A 27,167-nucleotide genomic window follows, 5' to 3' on the forward strand; every position below is an offset into this window, starting at 1 on the left:
CACCAGCGTGCCTTTAAATGTCCAAATGCACATTCTACCACCATTTTGCACTTGTTCAGCCTGTAGTTGAACAGCTCCTGACTACTGTCCAGGCTGCCTGTGTACAACTTCATGAGCCATGGCATTAAGGGGTAGGCTGGGTCCCCAAGGATACATATAGGCATTTCAACATCCCCAACAGTTATTTTCTAGTCTGGGAATAAAGTCCCTTCTTGCAGCTTTTGAAACAGACCAGAGTTCCTGAAGATGCGAGCGTCATGTACCTTTCCCGGCCATCCCACGTTGATGTTGGTGAAACGTCCCTTGTGATCCACCAGAGCTTGCAGCACTATTGAAAAGTACCCCTTGCGGTTTATGTACTCGCTGGCTTGATGCTCTGGTGCCAAGATAGGGATATGGGTTCCGTCTATGGCCCCACCACAGTTAGGGAATCCCATTGCAGCAAAGCCATCCACTATGACCTGCACATTTCCCAGGGTCACTACCCTTGATATCAGCAGATCTTTGATTTCGTGGGCTACTTGCATCACAGCAGCCCCAACAGTGTATTTGCCCACTCCAAATTGATTCCCAACTGACCGGTACCTGTCTGGCATTGCAAGCTTCCACAGGGCTATCGCCACTCGCTTCTCAACTGTGAGGGCTGCTCTCATCTTGGTATTCATGCGCTTCAGGGCAGGGGAAAGCAAGTCACAAAGTTCCATGAAAGTGCCCTTACACATGTGAAAGTTTCGCAGCCACTGTGAATCGTCCCAGACCCGCAACACTATGAGGTCCCACCAGTCTGTGCTTGTTTCCCGAGCCCAGAATCGGCGTTCCACAGCATGAACCTGCCCCATTAGCACCATGATGCACACATTGGCAGGGCCTATGCTTTCAGAGAAACCTGTGTCCATGTCCTGATCACTCACGTGACCGCGCTGACGTCGCCTCCTCGCCCGATATCGCTTTGCCAGGTTCTGGTGCTGCATATACTGCTGGATAATGCATGTGGTGTTGAATGTGCTCCTAATTGCCAAAGTGAGCTGAGCAGCCTCCATGCTTGCCTTGGTATGGCATCCGCACAGAAAAAAGGCGTGGAACGATTGTCTGCTGTTGCTCTGAAGGAGGGAGGGGCAACTGATGACATGGCTTACAGGGTTGGCTTCAGGGAGCTAAAATCAACAAAGGGGATTGCTTTACATCAAGGAGTATTTCAGGCAGGTCTTCACAGAGGGTTCTAATAAGAAATGGTGCACCTAAGTTATTGTTCTTATTGGAACAAGGAGGTTAGTCTGGCCTCTGATTGATACATGGCTAGATTTACCTCGCTGCACCTTCTCTGTGAGTGACTGCAGTGTGACCTAGAGGAATGAGTCCCCTAGATGGGGGAGGAGACAAATGAGTACAAAACAAATCTGGTCTATTTCTTGTTTTGATCCACTCCATCTATCTTTTACATCTTTGGCTGGCAGCAGATGGTGCAGAAGGACTGCATGCCATCCACATCTCATGACTGCTCGGCAGAAGATGGTGCAATAGGACTGCTAGCAATCCGTATCGCCTGTCTGCTCACCATAAGATGGTTCAATAGGACTGACTGCAGGACTAAAGAGAATGACCTGGTCAAGTCACTCCAAATTTAGTCCCTGCGCCCATGTCTGCCCAGACGCTCCCAGCCGATGTAGCCAGGAGCACCTCGGACACGACGATGACGGCTACCAGTCATATTACACCGTCTGCTGCCACAAGGCAAGGGGTTGCTGCTACTGTGTAGCAATGCCGTACCATGTCTGCCAGCACCCAGGAGACATAGGGTGACGGTTACCTGAGCGGGCCCCATGCTTGCCATGGTATAGCGTCTGCACAGGTAACACAGGAAAAAAGGCGCGAAACGATCGTCTGCCCTTGCTTTCATGGAGGGAGGGAGGGAGGGAACGGGGGCCTGACGATATGTACCCAGAACCACCCGCAACAATGTTTTAGCCCCATCAGGCATTGGGATCTCAACCCAGAATTCCAATGGGCAGCGGAGACTGCGGGAACTGTGGGATAGCTACCCACATTGCAATGCTCCGGAAGTCGACTCTAGCCTCGGTACTGTGGAAGCACTCCGCCGAGTTAATGCACTTAATGCACTTAGAGCATTTTCTGTGGGGACACACACACTCGAATATATAAAACCGATTTCTAAAAAACCGACTTCTATAAATTCGACCTTATTCCGTAGTGTAGACATACCCTTGAACATCAGTTAATCCTTACACCCACCCATGCAGGATAGGTCAGGCTGAATGTTAGTTTACAGAGACAAAGAACAAGGAAGAAGCTTGCCCAAGGCTGTAACAGCTGGGATTAAAACATGGGTGGTCCCCGTCCACAAGATCATACTATCCCTCAACCACTGACCCCCTCCCAGCTCACAAGTTGCCACTACTGGTTCTTAGCTTCACTGCTGCAGTTCTAGGGTTCTCACTCAATTTCACACCAAAGTACTTGGCTATGAAGGAAAAGCCTTTTCTGTGTGGAGGAAAGGATCTACATAGTTCCAGGGTTCTCTTCCCATGTTACAGCAAAAGAAGAACTTCAGTCAGCCAAACTAAGAGCTGATAAAATCAAGACAAGCAGCATCTCACCTCAGATAAGCCAGTGGCTGCAAGCTGCCATCCCTCCCCCAGTAAGTAAAACATTAAAAGGGCACTGCCAAATCCAGTAAGCACAATCACCACTTCTGAACTTCTTTAAAATGGTTTCACCTTGGTAAGAAGTTTCCTGCACCAGATTCTAAGTCAGTTTAGAAAAATCATTGTTCTGTCCCCAAAATATATCTGCAGGACAGGGAGGTAGCTCTGAGTGATGGCTGCTCACTAAAACCCACAGTGCAAGCATCCACTGCTGGCTCTGCAGGAGATACTGAGGTCAGTTTTAACAACAGGTGAGGGTGTCCTTAACCAGTCACATATGCTGTAACGCAGCCAGGCTGGGTTCTGCTCTTGTTGTTCCTTTTCACGCTCCAGGAAAAAAAGAATTACTCAAAAGAAATTAACTTAGGCTTGAATAGAGACTGGAAGTGGCTAAGTCATTATGCAAGGTAACCTATTTCCCCTTGTTTTTTCCTCCCCCCCACCAGACGTTCTTGTTTAACCCTGGATTTGTGCTGGAAATGGCCCACCTTGATTATCATACACATTGTAAGGAGAGTGATCACTTTAGATAAGCTATTACCAGCAGGAGAGTGGGGTGGGGGGGAGAGAAAACCTTTTGTAGTGGTAAACACCCATTTTTTCATGGTTTGTGTGTATAAAAAGGTCTTCTGTACTTTCCACAGTATGCATCCAATGAAGTGAGCTGTAGCTCACGACAGCTTATGCTCAAATAAACTGGTTAGTCGTTAAGGTGCCATAAGTACTCCTTTTCTTTTTGTGAATATAGACTAACATGGCTGTTACTCTGAAACCTGTCAAAAGAAACAACTGATTTGATATATGTCCCATGCTACTTTTTATCTGCATTCTCTTCCCATGGAAACTCTTGTTTCTGTATGCCAAGTCAAAGGAATCCTTGCAGTCTCAATGTACTGTGATTGCTTTGGGAGACTAGACCATTACCCGGAGAGGGGACAGGTGGGGCTGCCTAGAGATGCAGCACTTGCCTGTTCTCTTAAGTTAAACTATTTATTTTTTGTAAAGGCCTTTCCCAGTGTAAAATTAGTCAGCCAAAGCAGAAGTCTAGAGGAAGATAGTCAAGGGGAACTGGGAATAATGTGTATTGCTCCACTGTGTCAGGAAAAGGCTATGGAGGAGAACATGCTCTTGCAGCAGTAAGTGTTTGTCATGGAAACTATTACCTGTCCTAATTTTTTTTGTGTGTGTGTGTGTCATTTCCTTTTGTTTCCAGAGTTCCTGGAAAAAAAGGAAAAAAACTATGCAGGGTAAGTGTTAATGTTGCCTGGTTAAGCATTTGGGTCTGGATGTGCTTAAGTTAAGGCCATATATGCAACCTGACCTGTGTGCTGTTGCAAACTACTCATTATGATACAATTTTTAATTATCTCCCCACATGCTATTCTCAAATAATACCATATTATGCTATTCCGCCCACCTACATCTATATATGTTATGTCTTCCAGTGACACTATATATAATTTAATATATGTTTTATACACATGCAGAATCCATACATCATTAAATTCAAGGTCACAGAAGATAAATTGTGTGGTATTATTTCAGAAATACTACAGGACTATGTCATTTTAAAAAAAACGCATGGAAACACATAGACATGAAAGTTAAGGCTGCACCTGCGGTTTCAGCTTTGGCCTATTCTGACTTGAGTGCTTAGTTGTGAAACCTTAGTTTTTTAAATTGAATTTCCTAGGTGTCCCCCCTGACCCTTATTATGGGGGTTGTGAAGAATAAAGGCTGACCAGAATCTGCTACAAATTGGCTGGGACCCCAGTAGAATACTGTCCCACTCCCACCTATGGTGCATACTCAGTGAGGCTCCCACAGAGTCCTCTCCCCTGTGTACTGTAGGAGACTCCCTGTGAAAGTCAAACTCTGTAGGGGAGGGAACAGAAAATCTGCAGCTCCCTTGACGCTTTGCTATGCAGTGAATGAAACAGGGCTCAACCCACCTCATTCAACGTACAGGCCACCCTAATCTTCTTTCCAAGTGTTGAGTTTTTTTTTTTTAAATCTCATTTGCACTGCAGCTGCACTAAGTGATACTTTCAGCAGAACACACAAAAGCATTTCTCAAGGAGGGCTACTTCTATGCCAAATTTTAAACTTTCTACCTTCAGCCATTTCAGCATTAGAGCTATACAAAGAAGGCTACACAACAACACACCTTTTTGTTTCAAAATTTTAAAAGTCCCCCTTGCGTTGTGGCATTTAGAAACATTTCAGTGTGACTGTAACTTTTTTATTTAAAAAAAGATTAAGCTGCTTAAATAGTTGGTCAGATTCTTATATCAGTTACATTGGTTAAAATCTGGATTTCCAGAGTTCATTGAAGGCAATTGAATAACTCCAGATATATACTTGTGTAACCTACCTATTAGAATCTAAGCCAGTGTCTTTGAAGTTAAGCTCTGCAACATTAGCTTTTGCTGTGATTACCTAATACTTTGCACTTAGTTGCATTAGTTTTGAATGCCTTAAGTTTTCCAGTGGGTTTCTCCCAAAGTACCACCTTTCAGTTTTTCCCCTTCTGTGTGTTTCCAGCCTGTGAGTATGTTAGTGCAGAATGGGCCACTTTCAGTCTCAGGCTCACCTAGAATCTTGAGCCAATCAGACATAGGAATAGAAGCTCACAGGCAAAGGGCTACATGGATTTGTTTGTTTGTAAATACAGAAACCCCCATTATAAAGAAGTTAAAATAAAAGTATTACAGCAATTAATGCAATTGTTAGAGCAACCAGCTATGGGAACTTTTTCACAATTACATTTACCCCACCAAACAATGCCACCCCAAAATCAATATAAGTTGGGGAAGAGGTACTTCATAAACATGCAACTATGGCCTAGACTAGTGGCTCTTAAGCATTTGTATTTGTGACCCCTTTCACACAGCATGCCTCTGAGTGTGACCCCCTTATAACTAAAAACACTTTTAAAAAACACTATTATAAATGCTGGAGGTGAAGTGGGGTTTGGGGATGGAGGCTTCCGGGGGTTACAGCTGTCAGAGTCACAACCCTGTTTGAGAACCCCTGGCCTAGACTCACGAAGGGACTTAGATTGTTGCAACACTTAACTTTTAGGCACCTAGAAAATCACTGGAACAACAATGGGATCCACAAATCCTGAGTCAGGCACCCTATATAATGAATAGGGAGTGACAGGCCCCTAAGCACAAAAGCCAGCAGGCTACTGCAAGGAGCTGCCTAAGTCAGCCAATGGGAGATACTGATGAGGTGGGTGTGTCCTAAGCACTTCCCCTCTCACAGAGTTTGGCACCTAAGTCTGGGCTACAGGGAGGCACCTAGCTCTGCCTGTGATCCACAGCTGGGAACCCCTCTCCTGAAGTAAGGCAGCTTAGGTGTGTAAGCTGTTTCTTGTGAGAATGAATTAAGTGGGTGTACCTAACTCTGCAAAAAACAGCTGGGAAGGGAGAGGAAAAGACTGGCAGCCCCAGGCTCCCTTGTAACTTTTAGCGCAGTGGTCAGGGTACTGACCTGGGATGTGGCAGATCCTGGTTCAGTTCCCACCTCTGTCTTATGAGAAGGGTTCTGAACAGAGATCTTCCACATCTCAGGTAAGTGCCATGGCCTCTGGACTATGGAATGATTCTCACTCTCTCTGGCCCAATTCATATTCAATTAATGTGGACCGGCTTCAATCGGAGAGATTGGGTTATTCTGATGTGAGTCTCTCATAGTTCAGTGGTTAGGACACACTTCCTCAATGTGGATTGCACTGAGTTTAGGAGTGAGACAATGAGGCAGCAGTTCACATGCCCAGTGGCAAAAACAGGCACCTGGGGAACTTCTTCAAGGGAAGTTTAAGCACTGAGTATAGGCTGCAGCTGAGCGGGGGCATTATGGACTGCAGTGGTGCCTAAAGCTGGGACTCAGTTGCTTAAGTCCTTTTGTGGATCTGCCCCTACAATCCTTCTCCCCCACAACAGATTATTGGACAGCATGCACACAAATGGACAATAGAATCCTACTCACCCACTTCCCACATCAGGTAATAATGGGTCCAGTCACCCACAGGTAGGCAGACATCACTCCCAACAGAACGGGGTGAGAGGAAAAGGACATACAGATACAGTTTTCTCTTACCCCACTGTAAAGATAACATGGGAGCCCAATAACGAAGGTCTGGCTGAGCTGCTGAGACAACCTGAAGATTGGACATAGGCTCTAGAAACCAGCAATAGCCTCTACTTTCAGAAGAAAGATTCGTGGGTTGAGCTCACTTTAGTTTTAGAAGCTGTTTTAGAACAGCCCAAATGAGCTATACCAGAATGGCATCAGGGGTTGGGGCTTTTCATGGCCTGTTTGATATGAATGTTTATACAGATTATCAGCTAGGCCCAACCTCTCCCCACTTCTTGCCATGACCCTTGCACAGCTAACACCCTACCCCACGCCTCTTCCACACAAAACCAACTGAAGTGTAACCAGGCCTTTAAGGGGAGGGGGGCTCTGCCCTCAGGAGCCCCAGCAGCCACTTTTACTGTGCATTTTTTCTGAAATTATAAAATTTTATTTTTCAAATAAGACGTTTAAGAAAGTAACACTTAAAACACTGAAACCTCTCTAATGCATTATTCAAAACAATCCAGTTATAGTTATTTCTAGCTTCTCACCTCCTCCCCCCTGAAAACCTGGCTAAGACAGGGTCAGGAGATTTCTCAGCCCCAGAAGTGGAGTTTAAGGGTGGAGAACTCTTCTGCTAACATTCTTCTCATAACTCATTGATAAATACTGAGCACCAACAGTCAGGTCATGCTGAGGAATCTGACCTGCAGGGTCCAGCGCCAAAAAACCCCCCAAAAGAACTAGCAACAAGCCACTGCTGACCGGTGAATATATCATCAACACACATGACAATAAGGCTACAATGGGGATCCAAGTATTGAAGCTTTGGCTCCAAACCGATAGGGCTCCAAATCACAGACAGAGGAGCAGCTCCTATCAGCTCAACTCCCTTTACAGGATAGATCCAGAACGGGGCAATAATATGCACACAAAATAACATGTTTGGCCAGGAGGACATCTGATCTGTCCTGAGCCTTGACTACTACATTTTGCAGATCAGTGAAGTACCTACTAAAAGGAAGAGGAAGCAGCTATTCCTCCACTTCCTTTGGCACCCCTTCTCTCTTTAGCATTGTTCTGCAAGCAGCTATGACCACAGCCCTTCATCACTCTCACATTCTTATCAGTCCAGAGCTGTCCGCTGTTCGCCCTGCATAAAACCCGTAGGAAAGGCCTTGGCAAATCCTTCTCTATCACTTATAAGTGCCAAGAGAGGTACTAGGAACTGTTCTGAGATGGTCAGGAAGGCAGTGAGGGAGCCTTTCCAAGGATCTCAGATTTCTGCTGTGGCAATTCCAGGGCTTTCTATGATGGTTCTGGAGAACCAGCACCTCCATATCACACTGATCTTTGTGTCAGACCTTATTGGTACAGTGGTCTCGTAACGATAGAAAGCTCCCTACAGAAAGTTATTGAAACTTAAAACTCTCACTCTGCTGATGTGTGTGCTGGGTGCAGACCTGGGTGAACCTGATGGAAACTCTCTTTAGGTATCCCTAGGTAAACGCTACTTCAATTCCATTTCCGAGCCACCATCAAGCCCAGTCCTATCTTAAGTTACAGATGACAGAAGGGATGCTTGGGTGAATCCAAGGGGAATGCATTCCATACACTGTTGCTAGGAAATTAAAAAGAATCACCATTTTAGTGTGGCAGATGATGATTGGGCGCACCCCCTGGTGTTGGCAGCAAGTAGCCAACTTAAAAAAAAAAGCCCACACAAGTCTCAAAACTGCACCTGATCTTTCCCAGATCACTGAGGAGCAGCACACAGAGACAAGTAAATAAGCGGAAGTCATGTTGATTCCTGCAGTGTAAGAACATCACAGCTAGAACATCTGCCAGAGGTTGCAGGACCAAATAGGTAAGGAAGTTAATTGCCCGGGCCCCTTTAAGAGAGAGTGCAGCCAAAGAATAACTGGGCATCAGCCAGTAATGGAGTCCCATGGAGTAGCAATGCAGGGAAGGGCTCAGTCTTCCTGGCCCCTTCATGCTCCGGTTACATTGAGGATGGGGGGAAATGGAAAGGAAGTTTCCTGCGAGCCAACTGAGGCTCTGAATGCACAATTTCTGTATTCTGCATTCAGTCCAGTTTGTCTGAGGGGACCCACACAATCCCCCTCTCTCAGGCACTGGAGATCTCCAAGCCAAAGCTAGCCAGCAGACAGAGGTGATCAGATGAGCAAAAGGGATTGGGTAAGCCATTTGCCAACCACAGGACATCTTCGGAGAGCAGGGAGAGGCGGCCAAGCAGCTTCAGGGCTCCATCTCGATATAGCCTGCGACCTGGCAAGGGAATGGGAAGGACATGTCAGATGGAGACTGGAGCTTCGTGCTCAAACTCTTTGCGCAGACACAGGGCAGCTAGCATATGCTGCACAGTCAGGGAAGCAAGGGTGTATCCACACAGACAGCCTATACAAAACAACATGTCCCTCTTCGTACCTGGCTACTATAGCAACAGGCACCCTAGACTGCTACTGATATATGGATTCATGCTCCGGCACACACAGGAGCTGCAACACACACTGCAGTCATCATGCAGCTGTTCACAAGGAAGCTCTTGCTAGTAGCACTCAAATTCCCAGAGGTGAATTTAGGCCTCTACTTGAAGAGACTTGCGTACCATTGGCTATGAAACTGACATGCCTTAACCGTGTCAGCCCAATGAGCCATAGGCTCGGGGGAAACAAAATTTGACTTGTGGAGACTTTTCGCACTCTATTCCCACCACACCCTCAAAGAGCCCATGCTGAGCTGATCTTGGCCTCAGAGGGCGTAGGAGCTGGATGCCGTTACTTGCAGAGCCTCATCAAATCAACTCCTTCAAACAGTGTGACTCTTGCAGGGGGTATCACCTGGAGGTGAAGTGGGGTGCCTCCTACAGATGGTCTATGCTGCTGCGAAGGATACAAACTACCAGGCCAGAGGAGCTAAGATCTCAATGCCAACTACCTGTGGGGCTGTTCCAGGGCATATGCTAAGTGAACCCAAGGTGAAGTGTTGGGCAACAAGAAAGTAACATTCCATTCTACTTTGATTTCCCCTTAAAAACTATGATCAGGACAGGCAGAACTATTGTATCTCCTCAATAGCATAAAATAGAGATCTTGTCACCTCAGCTGGGGAGGACAGCATTTCCCCACAGTACATCACTCAGCCCCTACTGGGCACAGATCCCTGGAAACTGCATGCTGCCACACCCAGCGGCCCACTCCTGCCATGGTGGAGACACACTGCCCACCATGATGAGCTCCATTTTGCTGTACCACACATTTCCCTCCTAGCATGGTGGGGATAAGCTCTCAGGAGGCCCAATGTTGCCACACTCACCCTCTTTGTTCCCATTCTCAATGGGCTCTGCCGAGTAGAAGATATAATCAACTGTAGCTCCAAGGCCCATGGGCATGGTTGTGACCTCAGGGCGACCTCTCTGGGGCAAGAAGTGGCTATAGGCAGAGGTCAGATTAAGGCCATGCCGGATAACACCTGGAAACCTGAAGAGAAGAAACAGCTCCCCCATTCCCTCACATGGGAGAGGGGATGCAAAGCTCAGTGTTGGAATCTAAGCAAACTAAGCCACTTTCCTGATGCAGCTGTTTGTAGACTATTTCTACACATATATTTCAATATATTTTAATGCTTATATCAGTGAGAGACTATTAAGGCCATTTCTACTAAGACATTGAGTGGACAGGGGCTCCCTCACCATCAACATACAGTTCTGCCAACGCACTGCATTCCTGACCTGCAGCACCAACCCAGTGTTGACATGGAAGCTCCCAGCTGCTCGTGCAGCCTGGTATGGATCTGGTCAGTTGTAGATAGATTTTTCTGATTCTTTCCCATCTCTAGTGTGTTCTTTTTCTAGCCTGGGAGAAGGGACCATGGAATTATTTAAACCTTGACATTAATTTAGCTTCCTGTGCCCATTTTCCAAGCACCCCACCATGGCCACTCCAAGGAGGGGTGCCACTAACTTCACATGGCCCAGCTGAAGTTTCCCTCCCTCCAGGTTACCTTGGGAAGAAGAGCTCTGGATCAGGATCATTCACCATGGTGAGATGCTTGGGCCAATGTGCAGGACGATCTAAAAAGGAGCAGAGAGATTCCAATTTGACATGCCACTGGTCCTGAAGCAGTTTGTTCATTTTGAGTTTGAAAGTTCCTCCCAGGACCCAAAAGGTCTCTTATTGCAGCGCCAAGAGTCCTCCTGACCTCCTGGATAGGCACCCTCAGGAGTGACAGTACATGCTGGAAAGTCAGGACAAGGTTCCAAAGCTGAATGCAAACTGTCCTGGTCTCAGACAGGAGGCCTAGGTACAGTGGTGCTGAAAGAGTAACAAGTTGATACCAGGCCAAAAAAAAAGCCTAACCCCTACCTCCCTCCCGCAAAAAGTCAGTGGGCCGATCCCAGGAGCAAATTAGTGCAACCAACTTATCCAGGTCAATCAGCTCCTGTGCATAGAGCTGTGGACATTACCTTTGCCCAGAGGCCGATCCCTGTGGCCCTGTACTACAACCTCTGCTGTCAGAGAAACTCAGACAGTCACAGAATTGGGATCATGAAATGGGTTGCCATCCCAGAGGAGGTAGGGAATGAGGAGAACAGAACCAAACATGTCAAAAGGCACAGAGATGAGGAGAGGTTCTGCTTCTTTAGTAGCAGATCTAATGCCAGCTTGTGGTCACCTGCTGATGCCACCCATATTAGCACTGAGGCAGCTCAGGTGCCACCATGAATTTATTCCAGTGGATCTGGAAGCGCAGAAGGAATGGAAAAATACTTGCCCTTCTCCAAAACAAAGGGAGGACAGAAAATAGACTGAACCCTCTCTTCCATTCCTCTCCACACAGGATGTAAAACACATAAATCAGCAAAGCAAGACTTGCTATGCAAGGAGCAGGTCAGTAGCTGAGAGCTGTTGCTGAGCCCTTATGGAATCCACTTGTGACCATGGGAATATGATGCAATGGTGGGCTCCCACCTTCCCAAGTCCTTGCCTTTTCTGGGACTCATCCAGCCAATCACAAGCCAAGACTGGTCTCCGCTTGCTGGCTTCAAGTCTTGCCAAAGGCAGCTCATGCCGCAGAAAAGATGTTGAAGTAGGGAGAACTTGCTCCAGTACCTGGTTTAACATCTGTCACACCCTTCTGCAGAATCAGATGTGCAGGTCGTTCACAGGCAGCATCACAGAAACGGAACTGAAGCAGGAAGTCCCGGCTGTACTTGCGTCTGTCTGCAGCGCAGAGCCAGTTCAAAGGAAGGAAATAACCAAGAAGTCAGCTCTCTCTTTAGGTTTCCATGCCAAAAATACTACCAGAGTACATGAATGCCATGGTGATGGGCACAATATAAGAACCTGAATATAGAATAGACATGGTGATAGAAGAGGAAGAGACTGTCTAGACTGCATCCCAGCTACTTTAATACCTATTGCTGATGCACCCATCACTGTGGTATCTGGGGGTTCCACAAATTAAGAGCTTCCCCTTCCCAAAATATGGTCTACAGTGGCAAGATACCAGTCAATTTCTAAGCAAGGCATTTGGGGTGTTTATGACACAGATGTTGGAGGAAACCCCAGCCTGAAGGGGAAAAAGAGATATGGGTTCAGCCTGATTTCTAGGGAGTTTATATCCACCAAGCTTCCACCAAGAACACCCTGATCTGGGCTTCATATGCTGAAGCATCTCTGGAGAGCAGTGTGAGAGCCTAAATGGGCTCTACATCACATAGCGCTTTGAAGAAAAAAAGACAAGGCCCTTCAAGCGTATCCCAAATATGACTACGATATGTGAAGTACCGTGGGACATTCAGCTTCCAGCAAGTGCAGGAAGATGGCAGAAACCCAGGCTGAGACGGGTTGTGGGGCATACAAGTGATACAGTTCAAATCAGGTACTCTGAGAGGAGAGAATCCATGTCAAGGAGAGTGCTTGGTGCAGCACATTCCCCAGTTCTGCCCTGGAGTTGTGTCAATGTCCTGCCAAGAGTGAGACTGCAGCTCAGTGAGAGGGAGCAAGACCCACACAATAATCATCTTCGTTGAGCCCACGTTTACACCACAGCTCACCTGATTTCTTTGGCTGGCAAAGAGTGACATATTGACAGTTGTCCGTTATACCCAGACAGCTGTGCCAGAGTGGGGTCTGCAGCTTCCGCTGGTGCAGCTGCTGGGAGAAGTCTTCCTGTCCAGAAACCTGCATCAAGGCAGCAGGGTAAAGGTGAGGGGAACAAAGTACCAGGAGGAAAATAGTTAAAGCGAGGCCAGCAACGTGCACAGCCCCCACACAGAACCAAACCCCAGCACTACTACTGGCACAGAATAAGGATCATGTAAATCCGTGGTGCAGCTACTAGCTGGGGAACATGTAGTAAAACGAAGGTGTGGGGAAAGAAAAAAAAAAATTCTGTTTGAAATATTTCATTCAAACCATTTTGAAAGCGAGGTTGGTACGTGTTTGGGTGCACAGCCACAGAGAGTACGTATAAAGGAGCAGTGCTTGCATGGGTGTATATTTCAGGAACAGAACTAGGTTTAGGCCCAACCTTTAGAGAATATTTCCATGAATATGGATTTGCACCTCCCCCTTCAATTACTATCACCCAAGTACAACAGCGATGGATGAGTGAAGGACAATGATGAACTGACCAGTCCAGTTTCACCACCTGAGCTAACATCACAAACAAGCAATATCAGCGGTGAAAAAGAAACAAGATTTTAAAAATTCTCTCTGCTTCGATAACCTCCACTGTTATCACAATGTACTGTACGTCTATGAATTTGCTGCTGAGTGGGGCTCATTCTTTATAAGAGGAAGTAGCCTTATAATAGTGATCAGAGACACAACTATACAAATACTCCACTCCCTCCAACCCAAAGAGCTGCTCCATGACATTCCCTGTCTACACCTACCTTCCAGGCTGGCATCCCATGGTAGGAGAGCAGACCATTCCGGATGAACTTGTACAATGGAGAGTCAGGCACAGCGTTCAGGTCTCCACACAAGATGACAGGACAGTAGCCGCGCTCAACAGTTTTCACAACCTTGTCAACCTCTGCTAGGAGCAAGGCCATCTGTGCAAGTTTGATATCTCCTCGGCGGGGATTATACAGCACGTGAGTGTTAGCCACACACAGGGGGCTTGTTGCCTTCTGTCCTACATCCTCTGGGAGTAAAGGTTGCAGCAGCAGCACCAGACCCACATTGTCTCTGTTTAGGATGTCCAGGCCAGGCCGGAAATATTCTACAGGGTTGGCACTGATCAGCTGGAACCTGCTGTGCTTGTAGCAAACTGCGCAGCCATCTGTCTTTTTTCCTGTTCTCCGTTTGTATAAGCACACAAAGCCTGAAAAAAAACCACCATCCATCAGGAGGGCCCAAATGGCCAGGAGCCTTGGCTCCTCTTTAGTAAGATGTAGCAAAGTATAGGAAATCTGTTTTGCAGGGTTTAAATAGCACAACCTATGGAGCTCCCACTACTTCCCATGGTAGACTGTTCTGCAGTCCAGCAGACCTCACTGGCAGGAAGATTTTCTTAATACCCAGTTTGAATTTTCCTCTTGCTCATTTTCGGCCCATACTTCTAGTTATGCCCTCAGGGATGCTCTAATCAATCTCTCGTCCTCTGGCTCATGCCCTTGTAGGCAGTACTGTCCCGTTAGCCATCATGTACTATCAAGTGTCTTTTGTTCTCTCTATATAAGCCAGGCCCCTGATGAGTTTTGTTGCTTTCATCAGCCAATATGGGGAAGAATCGGTCACAACAGGAACAGGACAACAATTGAAAGGGTGCAGACAGCTTCAGAAATGTGGCCATCAAAACCTGGGGTGGGGACTACTTCTGTAAACAGAAGTATAGCTCTGGAGCTATCGACATGGAGTGTTCTCAGCAAGTCTCAGCCAAACCTGTAGAAAAGAGAGGGACATACCCATCATCCTGAATGTTGGCTCCAGCTGCTCCCAGTAGTGATTCTCCTGCACTTCCTGGAGACACAGAACCTGCAAGGAAGGCAGAGACCTAGCTCACTCTGCCATTGTTTGGCAATTGCTTTGGGGAGTTTTTGTGGAGAGGGGAGAGGAGTTGGGACAGTGAGGGAAGAGAGGGAAAAACAGTTTCTCACACTTAACCCCTTCACCAAGAAATGCTGTCTAAGCAACTTTTCCTCCAGCTAGAGCACTGGCTCTCAACCTTTCCAGAGGACTGTACCCCTTTCAGGAATCTGATTTGTCTTGTGTACCCCCAAGTTTCATGTCACTTAAAAACTACTTGCTTACAAAATCAGTCATAAAAATGCAAAAGTGTCATAGCACACTATTACTGAAAAATTGCTTACTTTCTCATTTTTACTATATAATTATAAATCAATTGGAATATAAATATTGTACTTACATTTCAGTGTATAGTATACAGAGCAGTAAAAATAAATCATTGTCTATGACATTTTAGTTTGTACTGACTTTGCTAGTGCTTTTTATGTACCCTGTTGTAAAACTAGGCAAATATCTAGATGAGTTGATGTACTCCCTGGAAGTCCTCTGCTACCCCTAGGGGTACACGTACCCTTGGTTGAGAACCACTGAGACAGAGCATGCAGGACAACTTCTGAAGCACATACTTCTCCTTCAGTTATCCAGTGGGGAAGCAAGAGTGAAATAAAATTCACTTCTCATCCTTAGCGGTGAGCACACTTCTTCCTCAGCATGCTAAGCTAGCCTGAGGAACACAGAAGTAAGCAAGGAACAGGAAGTCCACCCTCATGTAGGCCTCTTCTCTGGGCTTGTTCCAGACTGCCCTATAGGCTCTGCCTCCTCGCCAAGGACTGCAGCAGGCTGTCCTGCTCCCACTTCTATTAGGAAAAGTTGAGCCCCTCCAATCAAAGAATAGATCCTAGTAAGGTTATAGGAGCCAGTGGGCACATAACCAGGGACCCTAATAACTCCAGAGGCACTGGCTTCACACCCCAAAAACTCTGGTGATAGCGGACATGAAAGGGCCAGGGTAGTACTCACATCAGGGTCCCAGTGCTGGATTTCCTGCAAGAGGTTTGGAAGACGATAGCTCCAGTCCAGGATATCTGGTTGGCAATGCAGGTAGAGATCACGGCTCTGCTCCACCAGGTCCTGGGCCAGAATGTTGTAAGACATGACTCGGAATTCAAACAGAGGCCCATTCTCTGAGCCTAGCTCTGGAACCGCAAACCGTGTAGAGAGATCCTCCCAGTCCCTCCATAAAATCTCTATATGTAAGAGAGAGGAAGACAGGTCAGATATATGCTGGGTATCCTTCCCTGTCCTATTTCCTGGAATGCCCCTGCTAGCTGGGGCACTGGGATTAGCTGTTCTCTTGTTCCCTGAATCTGGGCATTTTGTACTCTACATCGGCCCTCGGATGATTTTCTTTGATTAATCTGAATAGCTGTCAACAGGGATGGAATGGCAGGGTCCTAGTGGGGAGAAAATGTTTTAGAAAAACTCAAGCCATTCTTTGGAGGCCATCTCCAATATGAAGTGGGCACTTATGTTAACTTCACAGGAATTGTGATTAGCAACACTAGCCAACCCAATAATGCCAGAAGTCTTGGCCTTTCCATCAGGAAAGATTACTTTTATCATTTTCATTACCAGATGCAATCATCCTGGCATGGAAAGATGCAACCTCTGCCTAACAAACAGCAAGTGCAGACATACCCAGCTCACCCAGGATTTAGCATCCACATGCAGGGAGATCAGAAAGTTTTGTTACACTACCTCATCCCAATCTAGCACTGCATGCTCAGAATCAAAAAAGGCTGTATTACTACTGACCGTGGTAAGGTCTCTCTGCTGGAAAAGGCTGGAATTGTCCTGTGTCATAAAAGGGCCAGGCTGTGGCCTCCACTGGCACTATTTCTGTGTCATGCACTAAGCTCCAGTCCAGCACAGCAGTATCTTCATCCTCCCTTTCCAGGGCTGAAGGGGTGCAGCCACTAATCTGGTGATCGGTCTGTGTCCTTACAGCTGGCCATGCTGCAATGCCCATCATAGCCACACTTTCCTCTTCTGGTAATTTTGCCAATGTTACTGCAGCATGCTCCTTTGGTCCTAGAGATATTAATGTATGTAGCTCATCGTCTTGCTGATCACTGCACCATGTGACCTCTGAAGCCACATTCAGATTGCTAAGGCTGGTCATCAATAATTCTGAGCCTTCCAGCCAGTCACTAGGCACTGTGTCTGACACCTTCGCCACCACGAGAGGACTCTCACTGCTGTATAGCCCACCAGCTTCCACCTCCAGCTGTTGCTGCAGCAGGGCTTCCTGCTCTTCTGGGACTGACCTCCTGCTGGGTACAGAAGAGATACCCCCTACCTGGGTGGTCGGGCTCTTCGCCAGAAGCACATTCTTTCGACACGTAAAGAAAGCATCTGTCAGGAAGTTAATACAAGACAATGGTTAAAATCCACGGCTCTCTTCACTTATTGGCTTATTTAGGCTAGAGAAATCAGTTACAATTTGGTGCTATAGAACCATCTGAATACATCAAGAGCACTGAGTGGCTACTCAAAAAAGATGCATAGTTATAGTTCTGAGTAATTAAGGCTGCCTCTTGGACCATATTCTGACTTTAGTTATGCTGGTACAATGCCATTGACTTCAGTGAGCTGGTGCTGGTTTAACTGAAAGTGAAATTTAAGCTGGTTTTATATTATTATTTATACAATGCAATAGGTGGTCAGCAGAGCAGCATCTAAGCCAGAGGTGGGCAAACTCCGGCCCGCGGGACCATCCTGCCCGGCCCTTGAGCTCCCAGCCAGGGAAGATAGTCCCCGGCCCCTCCCCTGCTGTCCTCCCTCCCCCACAGCCTCAGCTCGCTGCGCTGCCCACACTCTTGCCCGCCACTCTTGCCGGGCAGCGCGGCAGGCTCCAGCCGTGTGGTGGGGCTGCGAGCTCCTGCTGCTCTGAGCGGCATGGTAAGAGGGCGGGGAGTGGTTGGATACGGGGTGGGTTCCTGGGAGGGGGTGGTCAGGGGACAAGGAGCAGGGGGGGTTGGATGGGTTGGGTGTTCTGGGGGGGAGCAGTCAGGGGACGGAGAACAGGGGGGTTGGATACGGGTTGGGACAGTCAGAGGGCAGGGAGCAAGGGATTTGGATAAGGAAGGGGTCCCGGGGGGCAGTTAGGGGTGGGGGTCCCAGGAGGGGGAAGGTTGGATGGGTTGGGGGTTCTGAGGGGACAGTCAGAGGGAGGAAAGTGGGAGAGGGTGGATAGGGGGCGGGGGCCAGGCTGTCTGGGGAGGCACAGCCTTCCCTACCCAGCCCTCCATACAGTTTCGCAACCCTGATGTGGCCCTCGGGCCAAAAAGTTTGCCCACCCCGATCTAAGCTATAGTACTGCCCTTCTTTAGCATCTTCTATACAAACACAGATACAGATACATTTAGCCACATGGGACAGAGACATCAGGAAGGAAGTTCTAGCAGCTGACCTTTGGAATGGGTGAATTTTCAGGAAATGAACAAGGGGTCCTCAGTTTAGATACCAGGAATTTCCATAATTGCAGAGACCCAATATAGAAGACCCATTCCACATTGAATTGTCTTTTCAAATGCATATAAGAAAAGGAGTGGAGAGACGAACAAGGAAGCACAAACATGGAAGTTAAAGATGGAAAAGCCCCATTAGTGAAAACACTACCATGAAAGAAACCATGGTCTGAGAATAGGAAGCCCATGATATTCACCCGATGGCGGTGACTGACATCTGTAATGGGCCAAATACTTCAGTGCATGCTCAACACAAGAACATACTAGTTTCACTAGTATTTCCCCTTTATACTCTTCAAGATGATAAAAGCATTTGTGTTTTTGCTAAAATCTCTGTGCAACCATATCCCCATTACTGATTAGCATATTGTGTTCTCTGCAAATCATTCATTTTCTATCCCTCTTTAACCTGGATATTGCTCACTGGAGATTGAGGAGTAAGAATGGTAAGAGAAATGAATGGAACTACAAATCAGAGTTTGTCTACACATAAATGCTTTTCCAAAATAAGGTAGGGTGTGAATTTAGAATGGATTAGGTATTTCAGAGTAACTGCATGTGTAGACAAGCGCTTATAAAAATGTATTTATAAATATTCTCAAGGCACTTGGTTTCGGATGCACCCTATTTTATTTTGATGGGGGAGGATGTATAAAGTGGAAAAAAAATTAAAATATAATTTTCTAAAGACATTCCCCTTGAAATTGTTTGCTTTAAGTACATTCCCCCAAGAAGAATGATCTACTGCAGTGGCCCCCAAACTTTTTACCTCGCCCCGCCACCCTTACCCCTGTCCACACGCTGCCACCCCCAAGCTGGGAGCGGGGCCGTGGCTCTGGGAGGGGGGAAACACAGAAAGGGTAAGGGGGCTGAGGCTAGGGCCACAGCTTGGGGTGGGAGTGGAGCCTCGACCAGCAGCTGTGGCCGACAGCTGAACCCCAGGTGCAGGGCTGGTAGCCAGGGCCAGCGGCTGGGAGCAGATCCCTGGACATGGGGCTGAGAGCAGAGCCCTGGGTGTGGGGCTGGCAGCTGATCCCCGGGCGTGGGGCCAACAGCGGGAGACAGGAGCAGAGCTGAGTGGCACTCTCTCTCCACCCCTCGTGGGGGCTGGCCCAGGTCCCAGCTGCGCCTCCTAGGGGGGCATACCCCACAGATTGCGGACCTCTGCTTAAAAAAAACAGGCAGCAGTGTATCTACTGGAAAGACGGGCTCCCCAGGCTAGTGCTGACTATTAGCAATCGAGCAATCAGAATTAGAGTTTCCTGAGGTCTGGAGGAGCTGCTCTCCCTTGTACACAATGGTCAGGGCTGGGAGGAGGACCTAGAGATGGTCTCACCTGACCACTCCACCAAGCCTCCACTCTCTCTTTTAAACCCTCCTCTGATTAGCTGTCAAATTAGATGACTACTAATCCTTTTACTCCTTTAAAACAAACAGAGAGAGAGAGAGAAACTGAATAATTGTTCAGCCAGCTCTAGAGCACAGCTTCACCTCTTAGCCCTGCCTCCATCTGCCTAGAGCTCAAGCTCCTCAGGGCAAGGACATTGTCTTCTGATGTGAAAGCACTTAGATCACTGCTAAACAGTGCTTAAATTACAGAGGGACTGGAGGGAGGGCTGGACAGTGGGCCCCCTTACTACTTTTAGGGGCTACCTCACTTCTTTAGTCTCACTACTGTTTAAATTAAAGCAAGATACCTGACATTCAGGGCCCTCCCATGATTTTAGCACTGTTGCTAGGCCTATATAAACAATAATAATCAGGCAAGGGGCTATCCAAAACAGCCTGGGAGAATTTGGTCTCCTTGGGGTTCCCTGGGGAGAGCTGGGGGAGGTACCTAAGAGAGCCTGGGAGAGCTGGTCTCTCCAGGAAACATCAGTGAGAGCCAGGTTCACCCCATGCTCAGGAGTTGAGGAGGGTCACTCTGAGGAGGAGGAGGAGGGACCTATCACCCCAGGCCCAGGAGCTGAAGGGCATTTCTCCAGGGTGAGGGGAGGCCTGACATCCCAGGCTAGGGAGCAGAGGCGGGTGGTTGCCCCAGGAGGTGGGGGTCGGGAAGGCCTGTCACCCCAGGCCCGGGAACTGAGGGGGGGGGTCGCCGGGGAGGCCTGTCACCCCAGCCCCAGGAGCTGAAGAGGGTTAGCTGGGGGGGGTCGGGGAGGCCTGTCACCCCAGGCCTGGGAGCTGAAGGGGGGGGTCACAGGGGAGGCCTATCACCCCAGGCCTGGGACCTGAGGGGGGGGTCGCCCCAGGAGGTGGGGGTAGGGGAGGCCTGTCACCCCAGGCCTGGGAGCAGGGGGGGGTCGCCGGCGTGGGGGGTAGGGGAGGCCTGTCACCGCAGGCCTGGGAGCTGAGGGGGGTCGCCGGGGGCTGTCACCCCAGGCCCGGGAGCTGAGGGAGGGGGGTAACGGGGGTGGGGGTAAGGGAGGCCTGTCACGCCAGGCCCGGGAGCTGAAGGGGGTGTCGCTGGGGGGGGGGGGGGTCGGGGAGGCCTGTCACTCCAGCCCCGGGAGCTGAGGGGTGGATCCGCCGGGGGGGGGGGTCGGGGAGGCCTGTCACCCCAGCCCCGGGAGCTGAGGGGGGGGTCACTCCGGGAGGTGGGGGTAGGGGAGGACTGTCACCCCAGGCCCGGGAGCTGGGGGGGGTCGCCGGGGGGGTTGCCGGGGGGGGGGTCGGGGAGGCCTGTCACCCCAGGCCGGGGGCTGAGGGGGAGGTCGCCGGGGGGGGGGGGTCGGGGAGGCCTGTCACCCCAGGCCGGGGGCTGAGGGGGGGGACCGCCGGGGGGGGGTCGGGGAGGCCTGTCACCCTAGGCCGGGGGCTGAGTGGGAGGTCGCCGGGGGGGGGTCGGGGAGGCCTGTCACCCCAGGCCCAGGAGCTGAGGGGGGGGTCCGCCGGGGGGGGGGTCGGGGAGGCCTGTCACCCTAGGCCGGGGGCTGAGGGGGAGGTCGCCGGGGGGGGGGGGGTCGGGGAGGCCTGTCACCCCAGGCCCGGGAGCTGGGGGGGGTCGCCGGGGGGGTTGCCGGGGGGGGTCGGGGAGGCCTGTCACCCTAGGCCGGGGGCTGAGTGGGAGGTCGCCGGGGGGGGGGTCGGGGAGGCCTGTCACCCTAGGCCGGGGGCTGAGTGGGAGGTCGCCGGGGGGGGGTCGGGGAGGCCTGTCACCCTAGGCCGGGGGCTGAGGGGGAGGTCGCCGGGGGGGGGGTCGGGGAGGCCTGTCACCCCAGGCCCGGGAGCTGGGGGGGGGTCGCCCACCTCGGGCCCGAGGTGATCTAGCTGCTCCACGACCCGCCAGTCAGGGCGGGCTGCAGGAGCGTCCACAGGGCCCGTGGTCCTGGCTGCAGCCCTGGGCGCAGGCAATAGCCTGCCGCCGTCCCCACGGCGGGGCCGGGGGCGGGGCCGCACGGGCCGTGGGAGGGGTCCGGGGCGGGGGGCTGTTACCTCGGAGGGCCCGGAGGAGCCGCGCCGCTGGCAGCAGCAGGTAGCAGAGCACGGTGCCGATCATGCCGCCCGGCCCGATCCTCTCCCAGCCCGGCTCCGCCTCGACAACAACTTTATTGGGAGCCGCCGGCGGCTCGGCCCGGCCTTGGCACAGCGCTGCCCCGCGCCCCCGGCATGGATTCCGCCCGTCCGTCCGTCCTGGGGCCGGAGACCGAGCGCGGCGGGGAGCAGAGCTGGGGGGATGAGGCCTGTAAACTTTCCCAGGAGCTCCAGGCCGCCTGCTCTCCCAACCTCTGTGTGGATGAGTCTGCGTTGTGAAGCGGTGCTGCGTTTGATCCCGTTTGGGTATCCGCCCATCTCACACCTAGGGTTGCCATTCAAGTTCCTGAATAGAGGACGCTGCACCAGCGGGAGGGGAGGGGAGGGGACAGCTGGGGGTTGCGGGAGGGGGGTGTGTACCGAAAGTGGTATTTGGGACGGTTCGGGAGTGGTATTTGGGGGATGCTGGATGGACGTGTGTGTACTAGGAGGGTATTTGGGGGTGCTGGAGGGGTATATGTATTGGGAGGGGTATTTCGGGGTGCTGGAAGGGTGTGTGTGTGTACAGGGAGGGATATTTGGGAAGCACTGGAGGGGTGTGTGTGTGTACAGGGAGGGATATTTGGGAAGCACTGGAGGGGTGTGTGTGTGTACAGGGAGGGATATTTGGGAAGCACTGGAGGGGTGTGTGTGTACAGGGAGGGATATTTGGGGGGTGTTGGAGGGGGCATTTGGGGGGGTGCTTGTGGCCTCACTCTCGAGGTTGTGGGCAGTGTCGTGCTCCTTGTCACAGTGGTAGGGCAGTTGGCGCAGGCCCGGGACACAGCACCAGCCTTCAGGCAGCACAGCCCTGCAGGGCTGTCACCCTCCCTAGGGTCAGGAGCATGGCCCTGGCCCGCTCACCCGTCCTTGCTGGGCTCTGAGGCCCCACGGCAGGGCAGGTAGCCCGATGGAGAGGTGCTTGGTGGCTCCACTTATTTGGCAGGCCAGGATCTGACAGCTGAGGGTGCATGGGAAGGGACCAATTGGGACATGGAGATGGCTCTTTCTGAGTGGCAACATCAGATCCACAAAAAAAATCCCAGACATTTCCTCTTATTTGAAAAATCTGCCTGGACAGAGATCGGTAGACTAAAAAAAAGGTCATGTCTGGGACAACCTGGACGTATGGTAACCCTAATCATACCTGCTCAGAGCTGTGTGGTGTCCCATGGAGGCAATCAGGCAGGAGCAGCATATATTACACCCGTCTGGGCTGTATTGTACATTACCTTAATAGTGCTGGATGTTTATCAAAACTGGGCCTAAACAAGAATTCCATCAACTCCAAATGGACCCTGAATTCACGTACCTAACCACCTTTTCGACTCACATTGGCCAATGCGTTACAAAAGATTGTAATATCTGGCTGCAGAAACATTTCCTAATGCCGTCTAATCCATCCTGTAAGGTATGTGCAGAACAGTATATCAAGACCATGACGATGCACTAAAGAAAATCCTAGAATGCCCCCATATTAAACAGGGACAAGATCAATTTTTTAAAATCTACTTAAAAGTCTTTGGACATGTATTTTCAAACAAGAGTCATCTCATATCCTTTGAAAATCAAAACAATAAAGCATATAGTCTTACTGAACAATTGCAGATATTAAGTCATTTTAGGCATGAATAGTTATTGATCATGCTGCCTTCCTAATTTTGCAAGTGTAATTGCTCCCCTTCAGGATCTTATGAAATATTATACAAAATCTGTATGGGCAAAAGCACAGTCTGAAGCAGGTGATGTCATCATATGTAGCCTTGATGAACATATGAGATGTTGTCCTTCAACCCTTCCTTTAATAGAAGACTGACTGAAGCCCTCTGTCAAGGTTCCTTCCCCACTCTGAACTCTAGGGTACAGATGTAGGGACCTGTATGAAAACCCCCTAAGCTTATTTTTACCAGCTTAGGTTAAAACTTCCCAAAGGTACAAACTATTTTACCTTTTGCCCTTGGACTTTATTGCTCCCACCACCAAGCGTCTAACAAATATATAACAGGGAAAGAGCCTGCTTGGAAACGTCTTTCCCCTCAAAATCCTCCCCAAACCCTACACCCCCTTTCCTGGAGAAGGCTTGATAAAAATCCTCACCAATTTGCATAGGTGAACACAGACCCAAACCCTTGGATCTTAAGAACAATGAAAAAGCAATCAGGTTCTTAAAAGAAGAATTTTAATTGAAGAAAAAAAGTAAAAGAATCACCTCTGTAAAGTCAGGATGGTAAATACCTTACAGGGTAATCAGATTCAAAACAGAGAGAATCCCTCTAGGCAAAACCTTAAGTTACAAAAAGACACAAAAACAGGAATATACATTCCATTCAGCACAGCTTATTGTATCAGCCATTTAAACAAAACAGAATCTAACGCATATTTAGCTAGATTACTTACTAAGTTCTAAGACTCCATTCCTTTTCTCTTCCCAGCAAAAGCATCACACAGACAGAGAGAGCCTTTGTTTCTCCCCCCCCCCCCTTCCAGCTTTGAAAGTATCTTGTCTCCTCATTGGTCATTTTGGTCAGGTGCCAGCAAGGTTATCCTAGCTTCTTAACCCTTTACAGGTGAAAGGGTTTTTCCTCTGGCCAGGATGGATTTTAAAGGTGTTTACCCTTCCCTTTATATTTATGACAGGTTTCAGCATAGCAGCCGTGTTAGTCTGTATTCGCAAAAAGAAAAGGAGTACTTGTGGCACCTTAGAGACTAACAAATTTATTTGAGCATAAGCTTTCGTGAGCTGTAGCTCACTTCATCGGATGCATTCAGTGGAAAAACTTCAAAAACAGACTCCAATGAGAGACTGCAGAATTCAGCAGTCTCTCGTTGGAGTCTGTTTTTGAAGTTTTTCCACTGAATGCATCCGATGAAGTGAGCTGTAGCTCACGAAAGCTTATACTCAGATAAATTTGTTAGTCTCTAAGGTGCCACAAGTACTCCTTTTCTTTTCTTTATATTTATGACACCCTCTAAACTCAAGAGCTATAGAGAATCAAACAGTCCCAGCTAGTCATGATCACATTGTAGCCCATGAAAGTTGAAGCCTGTCACATATTGAAACCAGATAGTTTCATCTGGAAAGAGAAGAGTTTGAACATTTTGCTACATTCATCATTCTGACCATATTAAAAATCTGAAACCAAACGTCAGATAAAATTGAGTACTGATATGCCCTGTTACTCCAAGTATACTCTTGATGTCTTATACACAAGTACAGGTTTCAGAGTAGCAGCCATGTTAGTCTGTATTCGCAAAAGGAAAAGGAGTATTTGTGGCACCTTAGAGACTAACAAATTTATTTGAGCATAAGCTTTCGATGAAGTGAGCTGTAGCTCACAAAAGCTTATACTCAGATAAATTCATTAGTCTCTAAAGTGCCACAAGTACTCCTTTTCTTTATACACAAGTAGTAATACACAGAACTGGAAAGACTAACTCTGCTGACTGTATCTCCAAACATCCCTTAAAAACAAACCCATCACCTGCTGATGAGCACATTAATCATATCTCTATCAAAACAACTCTGAAACCTCTAGCCAAAAAGGACATTGCTGACATGTTGTTAACAGAGCCTGCACTGACTGCTGCAAGACGGTTCATAAGACAAAATGATTGGTGATCTGCAGAGCATTTTCAAAATAACATAATTTTGTTTCAAAACCACAGAACAAAATTTACCATGCATGAATCTACCTAAGGTACTTATATGGCCTCCATTACCATCTCAACACCTCACAAGTCTTTACTGTATTTATCACACTACTGTGAGGAAGGGACATTACTATTATCCCTATTTTACAGCTGGGGCACAGACAAAGTGACTTGTCTAAAGTCATACAGAAAGTCTGTGACAGAGCAGATAACTGAACTCAGGTCTCAGAAGTGTTAGGCTAGCATCTTAACTACTAGACTATTCTTCCTTTTTGTTCAGCTACAGAAACGGAAGGTGATATTACTAATAGCCCAGAGGCAGCAGCCTATTGAAACAGCAAATGATAATTACTTGGGCATTTTTAAAATAAAGTCGATCTTTGACAGAAGAGGTATAGTATCCAAGAACCATCCAACATTGAGACAATCACACTGAAATATGTGAGGACTGTTAACTAGTGGAACATGGAAAATTAATTAGTACCACAAGCAAGCAAATGTCTGAGCTACCAAAATTGTAATGCCTGCACTAGAAAAATTATTCACAAACAAAATCAAAACATACAATGGGCCTGCATTTCAAGGTCAAAACTTCCATTGGCTTACGCAACATTTTACTCTTCTGCACCAAAGAATAACCCTATTTGAACTCTGACAACTGGAATCGTTGAGAGTTTTGTGCTTAATATGGGTAAACAAAACTACCAAAGTTTCTAAGATACCCAGTTCTTTGGGGCAGGGACTTTTTCTTTATATCTATATAGCACTTAGCAATCTGTGTGTGCTATATACATTGTGAAACCTCTATGAGAAACTATCTTTATTGGGCTACCTCCTCTAGGGGAAGACTGCCCTTAAATGTCCTGAGTATAGTTCTCCTCCACCTTTATCAAAAAGCCTCCTTCATTAAGAAAATGATTTTTGTCAGCCTTTTGAGTGGTCCTCTAACACTGTAAATAAATAAAAAGCACTGATCCAATTCCTTTGACAATTCAATGGAGCCGCCTCATCTTTGGGATCAGTTAAGATTGCTTGGATAAATAATAAATACCTGGGTTTAGGGCACTTTTAGGTACTTAAATCATTACAGAGCACATCTATATACAGTAGGCAAGAAGCAGTTACTCAAGTTGGAATCTGTTCAGGACATGGGGACTTATAAACCAACTTTTGCAAAAAGTGCTGAGAGTCTTTAAAGACTACAAATGGTCATGACTGAATTTCTCATCTGAAAATGTACCGGGCTGGTACATTGATTCACTAGTGATTCTGAGGGGTGAGCACCCCTTGCCAGCTTATTAGCACCACTTTCTGAAACACTTATCCAAATGCTGACCGGTTCTGATCCTACTTAATGAGATCTGATGCACCCAAAGACTGATGTGATATGACTGCAGGATATCTCGTGGTAAGTTTAGAATCATAGAATCTCAAGGTTGGAAGGGACCTCAGGAGGTCATCTAGTCCAACCCCCTGCTCAAAGCAGGACTAATCCCCAATTTTTGCCCCAGATCTCTAAATGGCCCCCTGAAGGATTGAACTCACAACCCTGGGTTTAGCAGGCCAATGCTCAAACCTCTATCTTGAGTCACAATGTCCAGATGAGGTCATGGAATGCTTGAGAAGAAATGAAAGAGGGGCCTTGCAAAAACTTGCCACATGACCCAGGCAGCCCCAGTGACTGGGAAATGATCTTCCTATTCAGAAACAGTATAAATCAAGAT

General features: G+C 48.4%; 1 protein-coding gene across 2 annotated transcripts; it reads right to left on the minus strand.

Moving 5' to 3' along the window:
* Positions 1-4,175: 4,175 nt before the first annotated feature.
* ANGEL1 (angel homolog 1) lies at positions 4,176-22,109 on the minus strand. Of its 2 annotated transcripts, XM_084629939.1 has the most exons (10): positions 21,715-21,892; positions 16,565-17,164; positions 15,770-15,996; positions 14,689-14,758; positions 13,672-14,105; positions 12,829-12,955; positions 11,882-11,992; positions 10,773-10,842; positions 10,086-10,249; positions 4,176-9,038 (listed from the first exon to the last, which is right to left on the minus strand). In XM_084629939.1, the coding sequence occupies exons 1-10, from the start codon at positions 21,776-21,778 to the stop codon at positions 8,878-8,880; spliced, it is 2,028 nt and encodes a 675-aa protein (XP_084486065.1). In that variant the 5' UTR covers positions 21,779-21,892; the 3' UTR covers positions 4,176-8,877. The 2 variants fall into 2 exon arrangements, with proteins under 2 accessions (XP_084486065.1, XP_084486066.1); XM_084629940.1 differs by lacking the exon at positions 4,176-9,038 and having other exon boundaries at positions 10,089-10,278; positions 21,715-22,109.
* Positions 22,110-27,167: the final 5,058 nt, after the last annotated feature.

The sequence above is a fragment of the Lepidochelys olivacea genome (assembly GCF_965140295.1).
Source record: "Lepidochelys olivacea isolate rLepOli2 genome assembly, chromosome: 6".
NCBI classification, from domain to species: Eukaryota; Metazoa; Chordata; order Testudines; family Cheloniidae; genus Lepidochelys; species Lepidochelys olivacea.